The sequence below is a fragment of the Mustela nigripes genome, chromosome 6 (assembly GCF_022355385.1).
Source record: "Mustela nigripes isolate SB6536 chromosome 6, MUSNIG.SB6536, whole genome shotgun sequence".
In the NCBI taxonomy this organism is placed as follows: domain Eukaryota; kingdom Metazoa; phylum Chordata; class Mammalia; order Carnivora; family Mustelidae; genus Mustela; species Mustela nigripes.
The window spans coordinates 23908328-23925612 of NC_081562.1; the positions used below are offsets into that span (position 1 = coordinate 23908328).

Consider the following 17285-nt stretch of genomic DNA (forward strand, 5'->3'; position numbering starts at 1 on the left):
ATTGTTTTGACTCTTAATTTACTATATGCATATTATAAAATGATACAAAATAATGCCAAACATACCTTTCATGTCAATTAATTTAAATTAGCTAAAATTCCCTACTACCCAAAAGAAAAATACTATCAAGTTCTAAAACAAAGAAAACCCAACTCTGTGTTCTATTTAAGGGGCATATTTAAAATAAGATGATTTAGAAAGGTTGAAAACAAAAGAATGGGCAAATGTGTACTAGGACAATGTAAACAAACAAAAGGCAATATTCGTGAATCTACTATCATATAAGCCAGCATTCCGGCCAAAACAGATTCTCCCCTAAGGCCTCCAGAGGGATATAGCTTGCCCACACCTTTATTTTAGCCCAGTGAGACCTATTTCAGACTTCTGACCTCCCGAACTAAAGATAGATCTTGTGTCGTTTTAAGTCCCTAAATTGTGGTTGTCTTATAGCAGGAATAGGACAAGAATGCAATGACGCCAACCGCCTCTGCAGAGAACTCAGCTACTTGCAGAGAAGGTAGAAGGAAGACTTTCTCTCCATGCCCTTTTATAACAGAAATTTTTTTTAAATTATAAATAAATTTTTAAAATCATTTATTTATTTATTTTTATTTTTAAAAGATTTTATTTATTTATTTATTTATTTATTTGGAAAAGAAAGGAGAGAGAGAGCAGGGAAGGGAGAGGGAGAGAGAATCTGAAGCAGATTCTGCATTGAGCATAGAGTCTGACATGAGGTTCAATCCCAGGAGACTGAGATCCTGGCCCAAGCTGAAAACAAGAGTTGGACATTTAATCTACTGAGCCACCCAGATGCCCCTTGGGAGTTTTGCTTCTTGACAATACATTACCTATGTAAAAAATTGAACTAAGTTAAAAGAAAACAAGGAGCCTCTTTTGTATTTGACCAACGTTGTCTGGTCTTTAACGTCACTGGAGAAAATTAATATCAGTTCAAATTTTCTTAGCTTATAGAAAGGCTACTTTTTCTGATTGAGTGCTTACAATTATTTTGGCTTTACAACCCAAAAGGGAATGCTGGAATTTGTCCAGGTATAATCTGCACTATATGTTTATCTTCAGAACTTTTATGGGAGGTATATCCCATTGAAAAGGTTTCCCTCCAGCCACAGCCAGAGATGCATGAGTTTCATGGTTCTGGGACAATATTTAAATTTCCCTTCATTTTTCAGGTGGTGAGAATATCAACCTTAGCATCTCACGTGGTGTTCTGACTTCTCCCAAGTGGCTCATTTTTGGCCCTGACTGGGAACTTGACATGTTTCTCTGTATCTACTCAAGCCAGTAGGCATTATGTTTCCAGTCCTCAGTTCGTAGACAAGTCCACTCTGCACCTCAGCTCCACGTAGTTACCTGGGTTCGGACCTTCCCTACCTAATGGCCCTCTTTCCAGGTGCCCTCTTTGACCAGGCATTCAAAGTCCCTGCCCCAGCTGTTCCCTCTTCAATGAGGTCCTCACCTTCAGCCCTTGCTTATGATCCCTCATTTTATTTTGGTAACTTAAGATTTTCTTTTCCTGATTTCATGCTCAGCTGTAAGTTAAAACAATTTTGGTTCTGTTTTACCCAGCCTTGTTTGGATTTGGGAGGGCAAAAGCATCTTTCATGTCAGCTCAATCCAAAAGGGTGATGCATTAATTGTGTCCTTTGATTTTCTGACAATACTTTCCTATGATACCCAACACAGTGATCAAGGGCACAGCTTTTAGAATGGGATAGATCAGGGTTTGTATCAGCAGTAGAAAATCATCCTAGTTACATAACCTCTCTGAGGACCTTTCTTCATTTACTATATGTGCATAATGATACTCTCATGGAATTTTCCTAAAGAATAAATGAAATCACATAAGAGAGCACTAACACATAGCACCAGGCCACTGGTCCCGCTATTATCTAGCACTAGCTGCATTATGGCTTTCTATGGTTATGTCAGTCTTTGATTGTTTGGGCCTTGCTGAGAGTTCCAAACAATTTTGTTACACTTCCTTTGTTTCCCTGCAGTGTCAATCTTCCTCTGCAAGACTGCATTCCATTGCATCTGTTGCTTCTTATTTTTCATTGTTGACTCTGTCTAGAATAAAGAACATTTCCACACCTAGTGTCCGATAATAGAGGGTGGAGAATGTATGCTCCACTTGGTTATGAGACTGTTCCTTCTCAGATTTAAGTGATCAAAGTGAAGAACTCTCAGTGAAATTTCTAGAATCTTACAGGTGTTGGACCAGAACAGCTCTGCTTCACTGAGGATGGTTGTCATCATACCCTAATTGTCTCAACTGCTTATTCTCTAAACTTATAGAGAGCATGTGCACACACACGCACGCACACACACATCACTGCTATTAGCATAAATGATTTATCTCCATTACCATCTGTAAATTGTGTAATAATTTGGGATTGCAGATGTGTTCCCCTAGTTCTCCCCCTATGGATGGTTGTGTCTTAGAGGAATAGAAGAAATCAACATAGTAGTAGAGGAATAGCATCCCAGTTTTTAGTTGGTATTGATCCCATGTCCCTGAACCAGGGGCAAGGCAGTAAGGAAAGAATAAATCAGATTTTTTTTAGGCTGGAAGTTTTTCTCTTTCAAGTGGCAGAGCATATATTAAAGGTCAGTTGTGATCCTTAGTTCTGCTCTACAGATCTCTTTTTATATTCTGACAATAGGTTCACCAACATTAGCTTTTAGCATGACATATTTATGTTTTTCTATATACCAGTGTATGTAGTTGTGAGAGGCTGCATCCAGGACCATTAATCTTAAATGTTACTTTTAATTCAAAGTGTCTTGTAAAATTTAACAATTTTTATCCTAGCTGAATTTTTTACCAAAGCCCCAAGAAAATCAAGACAAAAAGATAAGTATATTTTAATACAAGTATGGTCAAAGTAGGCAGTGAATAAATTTTTTTGGCACTGAACCTAAATATGTTCCTATACTGACAGTACCATCATTTCAGGGTCTCTATTTCCACAAGACAATGGAGAGGAAACCTCAATAAATCTGACCAGCTGAATAACTCAATTCCCTTATTGTCCTACAGATATCATATGGTAGCTCTCTGGCACACAGACATGACTAGTCTATTCTGTCATCATGCTTCTCTGATTATCAATACTCTGTTGGGAAAATGTGCTTTCTTTCCACTCTGCAACCCATGTCTCTGATCTATTTACACCTGCACTACAGTATACTTCTTCCAGAAGAAAATCTTCCTAATTAACTCACATGCTCATCCTGCCTGTGTCTAGCTTCACTTTAATCTGCCTCCATGAATATGGTCCTCTTAAAAGACACATTTATATAATTTCAAGGTGTATGCCTGTTCTGATTGTCAATGACTAGAGGCTCATGGAAGGTAGGACTCACTTTGTTGATGCGTTCCATGACTACTCCTTCCCTCAGGACATAAATATCTGGTACAGTGCTCTGCATACAGTAACAATGCCTATCGATCACTACCTCATGTATAGATCAATGTTAGTCTGGGTGAGATTACTGAGGAGGTTTTCTCCTGCATGCTAATTTATGCTAATGTAAGGAAAATCGAACGAGTTTTATTTGCTCCTGTTGCCTTTAGCAATTCCTTATAATATGAACCTCCTTGCCCTCTGGGTATTTGTAGCAGTCAGGAGGGAATTCAGTACCTCCTTCCAACCCAAATACTGAAATAAGGGAAACCATCACATGAATTAATTATCAGTCTGCTAGGAAAATACTGTAGTGCAAAACTATTATCCTTAAGGCAAAGCAAAATGCAAAATAGATTGGACTCCAAAATTCGGTCATTTCAATTTAGTATTTTGGTAAAACAGTAAAGGAGTGCTTATGGTATAAAATAGAAACTGAAAATCAGAATATGCTATGAAAACCACCAAAGCAGGCAAAGAAAGCAGACACTGTAGCATTAAGCATAGCTAAGATGAAGACTATTTGCTCACCTGGATCAACTCAGATCATTTGGAGAGGGGATGCTGTTCCTCAGGGCATGTGCCCCTGGGTGACAACATTAGCAGATCACTGGAACACCTTTTCCTGTCTTTCCACGCAGTGACTCAGAATTCCTTTTAGGTGGCTACCAGCCACAGATTGAATTTGTCATATATGGTAGTCTGGATTATCGTTCAGCAAACATTCTTGCCCCTCTCCTCCTCTATGGATAGAGTAGATTTCTATTCCTCACTGATGTTGGACTTGGCCATCTGTTTTGTTACGATCAATGGGATGTGGTGTGGAGAGAGCCCTTGAGTGTGCTTCCATGATCTAGCTAGGCCCTTTTGCTCTGGTGTACAGCATGAGAAGAGCATGTCCCAAATAGCCACTGCCTCTTCAGCTGGGGCTTCATAATAAATGTACATGGACTACACCCAAGCTCAACTGACAGACTAAAGCTGAATACATGAGACAAGCCAAAGAACGAATTCTTGTTTTAAGCTACTAAGTTTTAGGGCTGTTTGATATATGGCATAATTTTGGTAAAAACTGATTAATACAGAATTTTAGATGTAATTGATGAAGCAAAATCCCACCGGGCATCAAAGCAATAAAATAAGAAAATGACAACTTGGCATAAAAAGTCCATCTAATGGTTTAATCTCTGGCTCCATTTTTAGGCTGGAAAGAAAGAAAGCCAAAGAAGGGGATGGTTTCAGACACTAACCCTTTGGCTAAAGTTGACTTAACACTTCAGCAGAGTCAAGCTGATGCCTATAGATATGTTCTCAGAGGTTTCAGAAAGACAACCCTCACTCCCACCAGGTTCAAGGACCACTCTTCATTCCCTTTGGCTCAATGCTTCAACTACTGCCAAGGAAAATTAATTATGCTTGTTACTGAAATGTCAGTCTGGAAGCAAGACTCTAGCACCTTACTTCTTAGAATCCATCCAAGTGTTCAGTACATAAGAGTACTCAATAAACATTTTTCAAATGAATGAATGGACAAACACATAAATGAATGTTAAATATGTTATGCTCATCTGACTTAGAGGTTTAGATTATATTTTACTAACAAAGGAGTTCTAAATGAGAAAAAGTAAGCAGCAGTGAGGTCGAGTTTAAATTCTAACCTCTCATTCATTAATTCACTTAACAAATAAGAATGCTTGTAATGTGCAAGTAATGTATGATTTTCTGTGGTTAGGGCAGCAAACAAAATAAAGTCCCTTCCCTCATGAAGCTGACGAAAGTTTAATGAGAGAAGGAGCTCAAATATGTACACCGGTGTACATAGCCATACACACACGTGCACACATTTAAAATATAAGATAAAGCACAGAGAACTACATGAGAGTACACGAGCAAGGACACAGTTTAAAGGATCAGGAAAGGACCCACAAGTAAATATTTTCCAAAGGCCTCATTTGACATGTGAACTGAAAAAGAAGCAGACAGAAGGGAACACCATTTGTCACCAAGCCCTGCATCTGAAACGCAGGAGCTGACTGAATAACTTGTACATACATACAATGAAATGACACTCCTTTGTTTTGGAAGCTAGGCCCTAAGAACCTTAACCTCTCCCTAAGGTTCTTCACACCATTATCCTCTCTATGCTAAAATCCAACAAATCACCACAATTAAAACTTTGCAACTCAATTAAACATTAAATATATCAGGTTTTTATAAAATGCCTAGACATTTCAAACATACCAAGCAAATAATCTGTGTATGAAGACAGAAGATCCACGGTGGCAAATTCTGGGATGTTTGGTAATGCCCCTTGGCTAACTTTATCAGTTCTAGCATTCTTCTTTCCAATAAGTAGATTCATTTCCAACACAGCTTCACTGACCTAAAATTAATGCATAATTAGAATCCATAAATATAAGCTTTATGATTCACAGATTATCCATTAGGTAAATAATCTGAAAAAGTAAACTCATAAAACAATATTCAATATACATTGGAAGAAAAAATAATCTGGAAAACAACACATGATCCCCAACACGTAGTATACATCATTGTCAAAAATATCATTACTGTTGACAATTTAATTAATGTATGAGCCACTTTAAATAGGCTCTCTCCCCTAGCTATGACAGATATTTGCCAAAACGTCAAAATGTGCACATATGTATTTGCCAATACGTCCACTAAAGGAAAGCTGAAACAAACAAAGCCAGGCCTGGATAATAAAGATTAAAAACATTATGTATATAAGGAGCATTTCTAATCTTCCTAAAAATATCATCAACATAAATCCAAAAGAATGTGAATTTTCCTTTCTCTCATAGAGATACATGGTGCTGCCCTAACAGCTGGCAGGTAGAGGATACAGTCTGAACAGTAAAGAGAAAGATCAAATAAAAATCACACCAACCTGGGCAGCAGCTCTTATCACAATCCAGGCCAGTGAACTGTATATTTCAAATTTATTCACCATTGGTTCCTCAATAGAACTATGCCTTCTGGGAGAAGCCTTAAAAATATAGCACATGTACTATGATAAAGATAAATATATCATGAAGTTTCATGATAAATTTTCTCATCCTCTGAAAATGACACTTCAGTGGAACACTATGTAGCCATTAATAATAATAATATTAAAAAACAATAATGTATATGTATCTACATGAAAAGATGTTGAAAGTGTATGGGAGAAATGAAAGTGGAGGTTATAAAATAGTATGCAAAGTATGATCCCATTTTTAAAAAGACAAGTACACGCATATACTCCCTGTACATACAAGCAAAGAAAATTATTAACAGTGGTTACCCTGGGTTTTTTTTTTTTAAAGAATTTATTTATTTATCTGACAGACAGCGATTACAAGTAGACAGAGAGACAGACAGAGAGAGGAAGGGAAGCAGGCTCCCCACTGAGCAGAGAGCCCCGACATGGGGCTCGATCCCAGGACCCTGGGATCATGACCCGAGCCGAAGGCAGAGGCTTTAACCCACTGAGCCACCCAGGCGCCCCATTACCCTGGGTTTTAAAGGTGATTATCTTTATGATCTTTTCTAATTTTTTATGATGAGTTTGCATTATTTGAGTAACAATAAAATAAATACAAATGGCATTTTAAGGAAAGTACTTACTTAAAATGATATTTGCCATTTCAACGGAGGATTTATAAGTTGAATATATCATGTGTAAGGATGTCAGAAATAAGAACATTATGTAAAGATTTTTGACAGGTATTTGCTGTCATCCTTTTAACTGGGGAAGTGTTAAAGGGACAATGTAATTTTAAAGTTCCACAGAATAGCAAGAGCAACAATGAATGGAGATAATTTTTACTGTGTGTGTGTTCAGTTTTGTGTGTGTGTGTTCAGTTTTTTTTCAGTTAACATATATTTATTGATTATCAATACAAATCAAAAATGATAATATGAGTGACTAATCAGTGTCACTGAATTAGCACTTTGTATCATGCACTTCACTGAGCATTTTACATGGATTTTTTTTCAGTGTTCCAAGATTCATTGTTTATGCACCACACCCAGTGCTCCATGCAATACCCACCACCAGGAAACATTAAAAAAAATCAATGCTACAAAAGATAACAGAAAGAAACTCCACTAGTAACATAGTACTTGCCTATTTTACATTTTTAAAGATAACTAAAATAAGAATTAATAGTCAGTTCTTAAGATTTCACTAATCTGGATAAAACTACTCAATTAGACTGCTTGGTTCTAATTTTTTGATGTTCATATTTTGGCCAATTCTTTGATCTTCAACAAGACTGCAGAATAACACTAACAATAACAAAAGATACCCTTCTTTTACTTCTAGCTACAAGACTCCCCAGGAAAAAGAAAGTCAATAAATAATGCTGATGCCAGAGCAGGGAATACAATGTGCAAATGTGGCCTGGCCTAGATCAAGTGCTAAGATGGGTTGGAGGTAGATGAAACCCAGAGAAGTCTGGAGAACTTACACAACACAGCCCTGTTCCAAGATAGGAAGACCCTAGTCATTAGCCAGAATAAAACCACTTAGTAACCCTTACCAGCTTACTGGCTATGTAAGTTTGGGAAATTTACTTAAATTCTGGAAACAAGACTAACAGATATTAAATGAAGGATACATAATAATATTAAATAATTATAATGTAAGAACAATTAGTGACACAGACATTTAAAAAAGAAAGCTCACTTTGAATTGAGAGGGGGGCCTTATTAAGAAGGTTGGGCTTGAGTTCAGAATGGAAAAATGTAGACAGAAGAACATAAAGGGTATTTTTTTTTAAGATGGAGAAGGTGTTTAACACTGCATATGAGATTCTAGCTTATGCAAACAAACAAGAAAAAGAGGAAAATGAATCTAGATCATAAATAAGGAGGTAAAATTGTATTTGTTTGCAGAAGACATGATCCTATATTTAGGAAATCCCAAGACACACACATACACACAACTCTAGAATTAATAAATGTACATAACAAGACTGTAGGACACAAAACTCAATATTCATAAATCAATTGTATTTCTACATATCATCAGTAAGTGATCTGAAAATGAAGAAAATATTCCACTCACAATAGAAATAGGTTTAACAAAAATGTACAAAATTTGTACACTGAAAAGTAAAGAGCATTAATGAGAGACATTCATATCTAAATAAATGAAGGGACAGCTCATATTTGGAAGATTCAATATTGTTAAGATGGCTATTGTCCCCAAATTGATTTACAGATTTAACACAATCCCTATCAAAATTCTGTTCATTTTTTGCAGTAATTGACAAGCAGCTACTAAAATGTACATGAAAATGCAAAGGACTCAAAGTAGCTAAAATGATTTTGTTAAGAAAGAACATAGTTGGAAAACATGTACTTTCCAATTTCAAAGCTAACTGAAAGCTACAATAACCAAGAGGGTGAAAATTCCTATTAAGGTAGACTTGTAGATCAATGGAGTAGGATTGGGAGTCTAGGAATAAACATTTACATTTATGATCAATTAATTTTTGACAATGGTGTACCAAGGCAATTCAATGAAGAAAAGACAATCTATTGAACAACTGGTATAGGGAAAACTGGATGCTACATGCAAAAAAAGAATTTAGATCTTTGCACACTTTACACAAATGTTAATTCAAAATGGATCATACATAAACATAAAAGCTACAACTTTAAAACTTTTAAAGGAAAACAGAAGAAAAGCTTCAACACCTGGGGTTAGACAAAGAATTCTTAGACATGCAACAAAAGCACGATATATAAAAGAAGAAAAATGATAAACTGGAATTCATTAAAATTTAAAACTTTGTCTCCAAAGACACTCTTAACAACATGAAAGGACAAGCCATCAACTGGAGGATATATTTGCAAATCAAATATCTGATAAAGTACTTGAATCTTGAATATACATTTTAAAAATCTTGTGATTAAAAAAAAAAATTTTAGTTTAGGTTATGGGCAAAAGATCTGAATAAACATTTCCCTAAAGATGATACAGAAATGATCAGTAAGCACATGAAAAAATCACAGTATCATTGGACAGCTGGGAAGTGCACACCATAGCTACAATGAGATACATTTTGTAACAACTAGGATGGCTACAATCAATGATAGAGATAATAACAAGTGATGGCCAGGCTGTGGAGAAACTGAAACTCTTATTCACTGCTCAAAGGAATATAAAACGGTACAGGCACTTTGGAAAACAATCTGACAGATCATCAAAAGGTTAAACATAGAGTTAGCATATGATCCAGCAATCCCATTCTTAGATATACACCCAAGAGAACTGAAAACATATACTTAAAAACTTGCATATAAATGTTCAAAGCTGTATTAACCAAAATATCCAAAAAGTGGAAGCAATTCACATATCCATCCATCAACTACTGAATGGGTAAAAAAAAAAAAAATACTGTATATCTGAAAAAAAAGGACTACTTTTTTTTTCCATTTTTTTTAATTTCTTTTCAGTGTAACAGAATTCACTGTTTATGCATTATACCCAGTGCTCCCATGCAATACGTGCCCTCCGTAATACCCACCACCTGGCTCCCCCAACCTCCCACCCCCTGCCCCTTCAAAACCCTCAGATTGTTTTTCTGAGTCCATAGTCTCTCATGGTTCCTCCCCCCTTCCAATTTCCCTCAACTCCCTTCTCCTCTCCATCTCCCCATAAAGGACTACGTTTTTATTCAGCAATAAAAAGGAACAAACTTCTGTTACATGTTACAACATAAGTGAACCTCAAGAACAACACTAAGTGAAGGAGGCAAGCACAGAAGACTACATATGATTCCATTTATATGAAATTCAATTATAGGAAATACCCAGAAAAGGCCAATCTATGGAGGTAAAAAAACAAATTAGTGGTTGCTTGGGGCTAGGGGTAGAAATGGAAATGATTGCGAATGGGCACTAGGGATCCTCTTGGAATACGGGAGTGTTCTAAAACTGGATGGTGATGCTAGCTCCACAGCTCTGTAAGTTAGCAAACATCTGTGAACTGTGCTCTTAAAATAGTTTAATTTCATGCATGCAAATTGTACCTCAATAAATCTATTTTTAATATGTGTGCTTGCTAATCTCTTTCTTTGGACTATTTTCCCCCTGCTTAACTACTTGGAAAACATCTAGTCATTCCTCAGAATTATCTCATCTGTGAAGCTTTCTCCAGTATTCCCCCAAAGAAGAATTAGTTCCCACTTTGTTCCACTTCTCTACTTTGACATAACTTGATTATAGTCCTCATTGGATTTTGATATAATTATTTCTCTCCCTTGCTCGTCTGTGCTTCTTAGGGAAAGAGAGTAACATGCCTGGCATACATTAGGCACTCAATAAGTATTTGGTTAATGAATGAATACATGTTCATGAAATAGTCAATTCCATTTAACTAAAAAAAATAATTATTGAACACCTACTATGCACAAAAGACTCTAGAAAGATAAAATGTGAATGTTTAGCCAAAGTCACACATTGATAGAAAACAGTACACTTCTTTTTTGAGTACTTATTATGTGCCATGCCCATTATCTTGTCTAATTCTCCTACTCTAAGAGGTCAATATCCTCATCTCCACCTCACAGATGAGGAAACTAGGCTTAGAAAGGCCCCAATAACCCCGCTGGTATGTCATGAAGCTAGGATTCAAACCCAAACCAGAGCTCTGGTCACTTTGGTCTGTGAACTCTCCTTAAAAGTGAAGCAATAGTGCTTTTTTTAAAGTATTTATAAAGCATGCCTTTATTAGGACAAACTTCTAATGTGATAATTTCAATGGTTGAATGTGTCTGCATAATTCTTATTTGTCTTTGGCTGTTTTCTGTGTTTCTATTAATTGTATGACTTGCTAAAATATTTATATTACATCATACAAAAATAATGTGATATTATATGGAATTATTTTTTCATTCAAATTCTACCTTATTCAAGTTCTTAAGTATGAATACTTCTCTAGTAAAGGCCAAAAAGTTAATATATTATTATCCTAGTGTCCTATCAATTTGCATTGCTACTTGCCATAGAAACAAAGGTTTTCATTTTCTCTTACTAGAAATAAACATGTTTACCACACCATAAAAAGTAACTTTTCTGTGTAATCATTTTGATAAAAAAAAATAAAATAATAGCTGCTATATCTACCTAAGTGGCTACCATGTGAATAATTCAACTAACTAAAAGCCTGTTGGCCCAAAGGTTTAAATCACATCTATGCTGTCTCAAAAATTAGAGATTTGACACCAAAACTTTCTGAAAAAATCTCTTGCTGGGTCAAAGGATTACTTAATTGTGATGAAATATAAAAAGCCTACTGAAATTTAAAAAGTAAAAACTACGATTTATTGGGCTCATCTATCTCCAATGCACCCACATCCTGCCCACAGGATCTCCCTCAGTCTAGGTCCCTAGAATTCAAGTGTGGCTCCCAGACCAGCAGTAGCAGTATTAACCTGGAGTTCCCTAGAAATATCAAACCTCAAGACCTCAACCTCAACATACCAAATTGGATTCTGTATTTTCACAGGATCCCCAGAGGTGCTTCTGCCCCTCAGTTTGGAAGGACTGCTCTAAATAGATGAATGATGCCAATGACATGCCTCTGCAAATCTCCTCATCCAACAAATCCCACCTTGAACCTTATGTTTCCCAACAGAGTCATTCACAGTCCCACCGACCCATGTTCTTTCCTAATCCCGAATTTCACCACCTAAGTCATCCCCCCTTCCTTCTCTCCCCTCCCTTCCTCCCTCCTTCCCACCTTTCTTCCTCTTGCTTCTTCCTTTACTGGTTTATTGTCTGTTTCCCTCTACTAAAAGGTAAGCCCCATGAGAACAAGGACTAAGTTTGTCTTAATCACTGCTTTATAACCTTCCAGAATATTGTCTGGGTCACAGTAGATATTCAGTAGGTATGTGATGAATAAATGAGTCTTTCAAAACGTTATCTGTTTGTACATCATATCCTTGATGAAAATCTTGGTTCATTTGCTTAACCAATATATCATTTCTTATAATTTCCTGATTAATATGAATAACTTAAAGTATTTACACATACCTATATTTCATGTATAACATTTTAACAGGTAAAAATGTCCACATGGACTCTATTTCCAGAGCCTTATATAAAGTATCCAAAGAAGTATTTAAACATGAGTGTGACTATAAAGCAGCGAATTAATTTCTCCAAGTCATACAGGAAAATCAGTCTCATTAGGTCTAGCACAGAGTTACCAAAATAGCAGGTTCAAAGGCAATTAACTTAAGATATACAATAAAATAGTTTATTAGTTTATTACCGTAAGTGTTAATGGTGATGTTGAAATTTTGGCTTTTGGCTTCCTCATATGTAAAAATAATAGGGCCATTTCTAAGTAGGAGTCTCTTATCAACCTAAAATGATATAACATTGTACTTATTAAATAGCTTCACCATTCATAATCATTTTGCATCATTTTCTACAATTTCTGAGCTAATGAAAGGTAAAAATAGACAAAACTAGTACCTGTCCCCCAGACTCATACCTTCTTTTCATAGTGCTGTTGGCATAGACACCAATACCATCCTCCCTAGTGAAATTGAAAGCTATTAAAGAGACATACAACCTTGTCCTGTGCTGGCAACACTCTCTGAAGCCCAGCATCAAGACCATTCTAGAATAGTCCAGCACACAAAGCACTAAATAAGTGAAAATCAGGTCTTAAGGAACCTGCCTTGCAAACCAGACCTCTCTTTCTATCCTCCTACACTAAAGTGGAAAGACACACAGAGTCATGCAGAAAGCAGTGATTTGGTATGGATTAGGTCTGTGTATTCACTATCCAACCTGTCAGTTGGGGCCATTTAAATCAGCGTAGTTGTAATAATACTGGCATATACCCATTCTTTTTTTTTTTTTTTTAAAGTATCATGTAACAATCTCATAGTCTCACTTTCTTTCTTTCTTTCTTTTTTTTTTTTTATTTATTTGACAGAGATCACAAGTAGGCAGAGAGGCCGGTAGAGAGAGAGGAAGGGAAGCAGGCTCCCCGTTGAGCAGAGAGCCAATGAGGGGCTCGATCCCAGGACCCTGAGATCACAACCTGGGCTGAAGGCAGAGGCTTTATCCCACTGAGCCACCCAGGCACCCATATACCCATTCTTAAGATGATTTTTATATAGAATTCAGTTGGCCAGCCCTGGTCCTGCTGACAGAGTGAACATCCACACAAATCCTTTCTAGATACAATTTCACATCCATGGGAGGCTGCTAGAATCCTGGGATAGACAGGAGATCAGTGTGAGTAAAGACTAGAAGTAAATTCACAGTCTAGTATGCCACCATGATAACTGCCATCATCAACCATCACTGTAAAAACAAGCCTTGGTAAGAGCCAAGGTCAACGATCTTGAAAAGGAAGTCAGTAAACCTGCTGGACAAAGAACCCCAGTGAATGAGCCCTGTGGTGGGAAGGGGGTCTCCCAGGCATGCCAGCCTTGAATGTTCAATGTACTACGAAAACATAGGGCTTAAATCAAAACACATATAGTTATAATAATGGAAAGATTTTCTTTTTACCCTGAGTTTTGATCATTTCTCAAGCTTAGCTGTATAGCTTCAAATAAACTCCCAAGTTGTGAGCTTGGAGATTTCTCTTCCATCAATATTTGACGTTCTATTTTGCCTGAAAGAATAAAATATATATATATATATATAAATGGTTTTTCCTTTTTCTATCATTTAGAACTTCAGAATAAATATTTCATGCTGGAACTTCAGAAAATTGGACGTGCTGTCCTTTTAGCCCATCTGTCTGTTGTTTTCGTGGTAAGGTCAGCTAATAGTGAAAGATCCTTTGCTTCCTTCCCCAGGAGCCTCCAGCCTCACTCTGCCTTTAGTGAGAAACACTGAGTCAAAGCCTCCTTTGGCTTTCCAGACACAAATGTTCTTACCATCTTATTTTTCTACTTCCTTCCTTTGTACTTTCCTTTCCTCTATAGGGCTCATTCCATTTGTCTACATCCATGTCCTCCTTCCTCTGTCTAGTATTGCAGATATCACAGAAAACAACTCTGTTAAAATAAAGCCCCAAAAGTCAACAAACACTTGAAAACAATCGCAAATGATGCAAATGCTTTAGGGCTCACACAGCTCTCAGACCTAATGGTGAGCCACAGCCTTCACTGGAATGGCACTTCTGTAGCCAGAAGGGCAAGAAAGGGAAATCTTTTATCAATATGAAATAAATTCCCAATTTTCATGCAGCATGTGAAGGGCTGCACAAAGGGCACAGAGCCTCCTGCTGTTAAGTTCACATCTGGCTACTATCACTTAGAAGCTGCTGACCTAGAGAAAGTTACGCAGCCAGACTGTACCTCATTTTCCTCAGCTGTCAACTAGGATTAGCCATGCCTATCTTGTAGAGCTATTGTAAGAATTAGCAATATGAGATGTTAAACACTGACAACTACAGTGCCTTTCATCTAATTGATGATCAACAAATGATAGCAATCATCATCATCACTCTTCTCATGGCTAAAACAGCCACAGTAAAATTATATGACCATATTATACAAACATGTATTGTATGTAACTTATAAATATAGCTATTTAATTTAAATGGGTATGTATCTTTTATAGAAATTAACTAAAATGCCTACCTAAGGAATGAAATTATGCATAAAAGATGTCTTCCCGCATTATTTAAGAAACATTATTTGTAGCTAGATGGCTGACGAGGACATTTTTGAGTCAAAAATGAAATTTTGCCTGAGGGTCAGTTATAATTATAAAAGAAACTAAGAAGCAGTACTTTTTTCCCTTTCTTGATATAAACTTAAAATAAGCAGTGTTCTCTTTATCCCAAACTGAGTCTGGCAGGGGTATCAATGTCTTTGCATCACTAAGCCCTGTGTAAAACCTGTAATTTTTTTTTTTTAAAGATTTTATTTATTCATTTGACAGAGAGAAATCACAAGTAGATGGAGAGGCAGGCAGAGAGAGAGAGGGAAGCAGGCTCCCCGCTGAGCAGAGAGCCCGATGCGGGACTCGATCCCAGGACCCTGAGATCATGACCCGAGCCGAAGGCAGTGGCCTAACCCACCGAGCCACCCAGGCGCCCCTAAAACCTGTAATTTTTATAGTCACTGACCAGGTTTTCAAGAAATCTATCACTAATAGGAAAAAAATTCCATAAACTTTTTTTTAAAAGATTTTATTTATTTATTTGACAGAGAGAGATCACAAGTAAGCAGAGAGGCGGGCAGAGAGAGAGGAGGAAGCAGGCTCTCCACGGAGCAGAGAGCCCAATGCGGGGCTCAATCCCAGGACTCTGGGATCATAACCCAAGCCAAAGGCAGCGGCTTCAACCCACTGAGTCACCCAGGCGCCCCTCCATTAACGTTATCATAGTTGTGACCCCAAGTACATCTTACCTTTCTGAAAAAGAATTTCAGCTTCCACCTCATGTTCTTCTGTTGCTGATACCTGACAGAGCTTCAGTGCTATTTCAAAAAGATGAAGGGCAGGGAACCACTTTGAGGGATCCTTCTTTTTACTGGTATAATATACTTGTTTGGCCACTGTATGTCCTATAAGGAATAGGTTGTTCATAATAAGCCTCCAAGTTACTCAGACTTTTCTCACCATCAGTTTGATTAAGAACTCTGCTAGTCTTTGCTTTTTAGCATCTAAGAAATATTTTCTTAAAATTCAGCACCCAAATATTTCAATGCACTACAACAGTAGCCCTATGTAACTTTATCTTTGATAAATTTTGACGTTTTCTCATTTTTAAAATGAAGGATAATTTCTCAATCTCTTTCAGTTCTTAAAATTTCATTATGTTCTACAAAACAACTGTGTTCCTAAGATGAGGTTGTTAGCAGGGAAACATCTGGAAGTTTTATTAAGTTTTATATTGTTCCCAATAAAAATTTGCATATATTAATAGGCAGTAATTTTGTTTCTTTTCAGCTCTATTAGTGGTTGCTCGCTATGCATATTTTGTCACTGCAACTAGATGGCAGAAGGCTTTTGGATAAGGGCTTCTTGTGTGGTCCCATCATCACTTAACATAATGAAGGACTGTTGTATTGTTGAAGAGGCATTAGATTTAATCTGTGTACCCTCACAGACAGACAGACAGATAGCTATTTAGCATATATTTTCTGAGTGCTGGATAATATGGAGGCATTGGGAAAAAATGAGAAAAGAGAAAAATAAGAGCTCATGTTTCTTAAGTGCTTCCTACAATCCAGATACCCCTCCAAGGACTTAAACATTTTCTCATGCAATCCTCCCAACTCTGGCTGGATTTCATTAGTACACTGCCTTTACAGAGGAGAAAGCAGTGGTACAGTGAGGTTTAAGTAATTTGTCCAAATTCATGTGACTAGTAAGTAGCTGGGCTGTGATCAGAACTGAGGCAAGTCTGGCTCCAGGACACACACTCTAAACAATGACAAGAGTTAGACTGTGGAGCTCAGTGTTCAATGGAGAATGAGAATGGCCTGAGCAGCAGTTAAAATACTGTGTGCTCAACTGTGTGGCAGGGAAAGCACAGGACGATGTGGTAGCAGGTTACAGGGGCCTTCGGCCAGACTCCAGAAAGGCTAGGGAAGGCTTCTTAGAGAATTTGGCCACTGGGGCTGGCCACTGATGATCACCTTGTCTTTCGGTAATTTTAAAAAAGGAAAATGTTGGGATAAAGAGTAGAAGGCAGTGGGGGAAATACTCATCAAGAGGAAAGTTGAACAACACAGTGGAGAAATATAAACAGGAAGGTAGTGCAGGATTGCAGACTGATATAGCTACTGGGTCCCAGCTGAAGTGCTGGGTCTGAGCTGGTCACCAGCACTACCATGTCATTTGAGGCCT

The 17285-nt window shown here is 37.2% G+C and overlaps 1 protein-coding gene across 1 annotated transcript in view; it reads right to left on the bottom strand.

Annotated features, from left to right (window-relative positions):
- CFAP54 (cilia and flagella associated protein 54) overlaps positions 1-17285 on the bottom strand; it is a 302579-nt gene that overhangs the window by 61363 nt on the left and 223931 nt on the right. Inside the window, exons 57-61 of the mRNA XM_059402309.1 lie at positions 15842-15997; positions 13986-14091; positions 12727-12820; positions 6343-6441; positions 5673-5814 (exon numbers count right to left, since the gene is read on the bottom strand). Of these exons, the coding sequence (XP_059258292.1) occupies positions 5673-5814; positions 6343-6441; positions 12727-12820; positions 13986-14091; positions 15842-15997 (597 nt within the window). The remainder of the gene's footprint in view (positions 1-5672; positions 5815-6342; positions 6442-12726; positions 12821-13985; positions 14092-15841; positions 15998-17285) is intronic.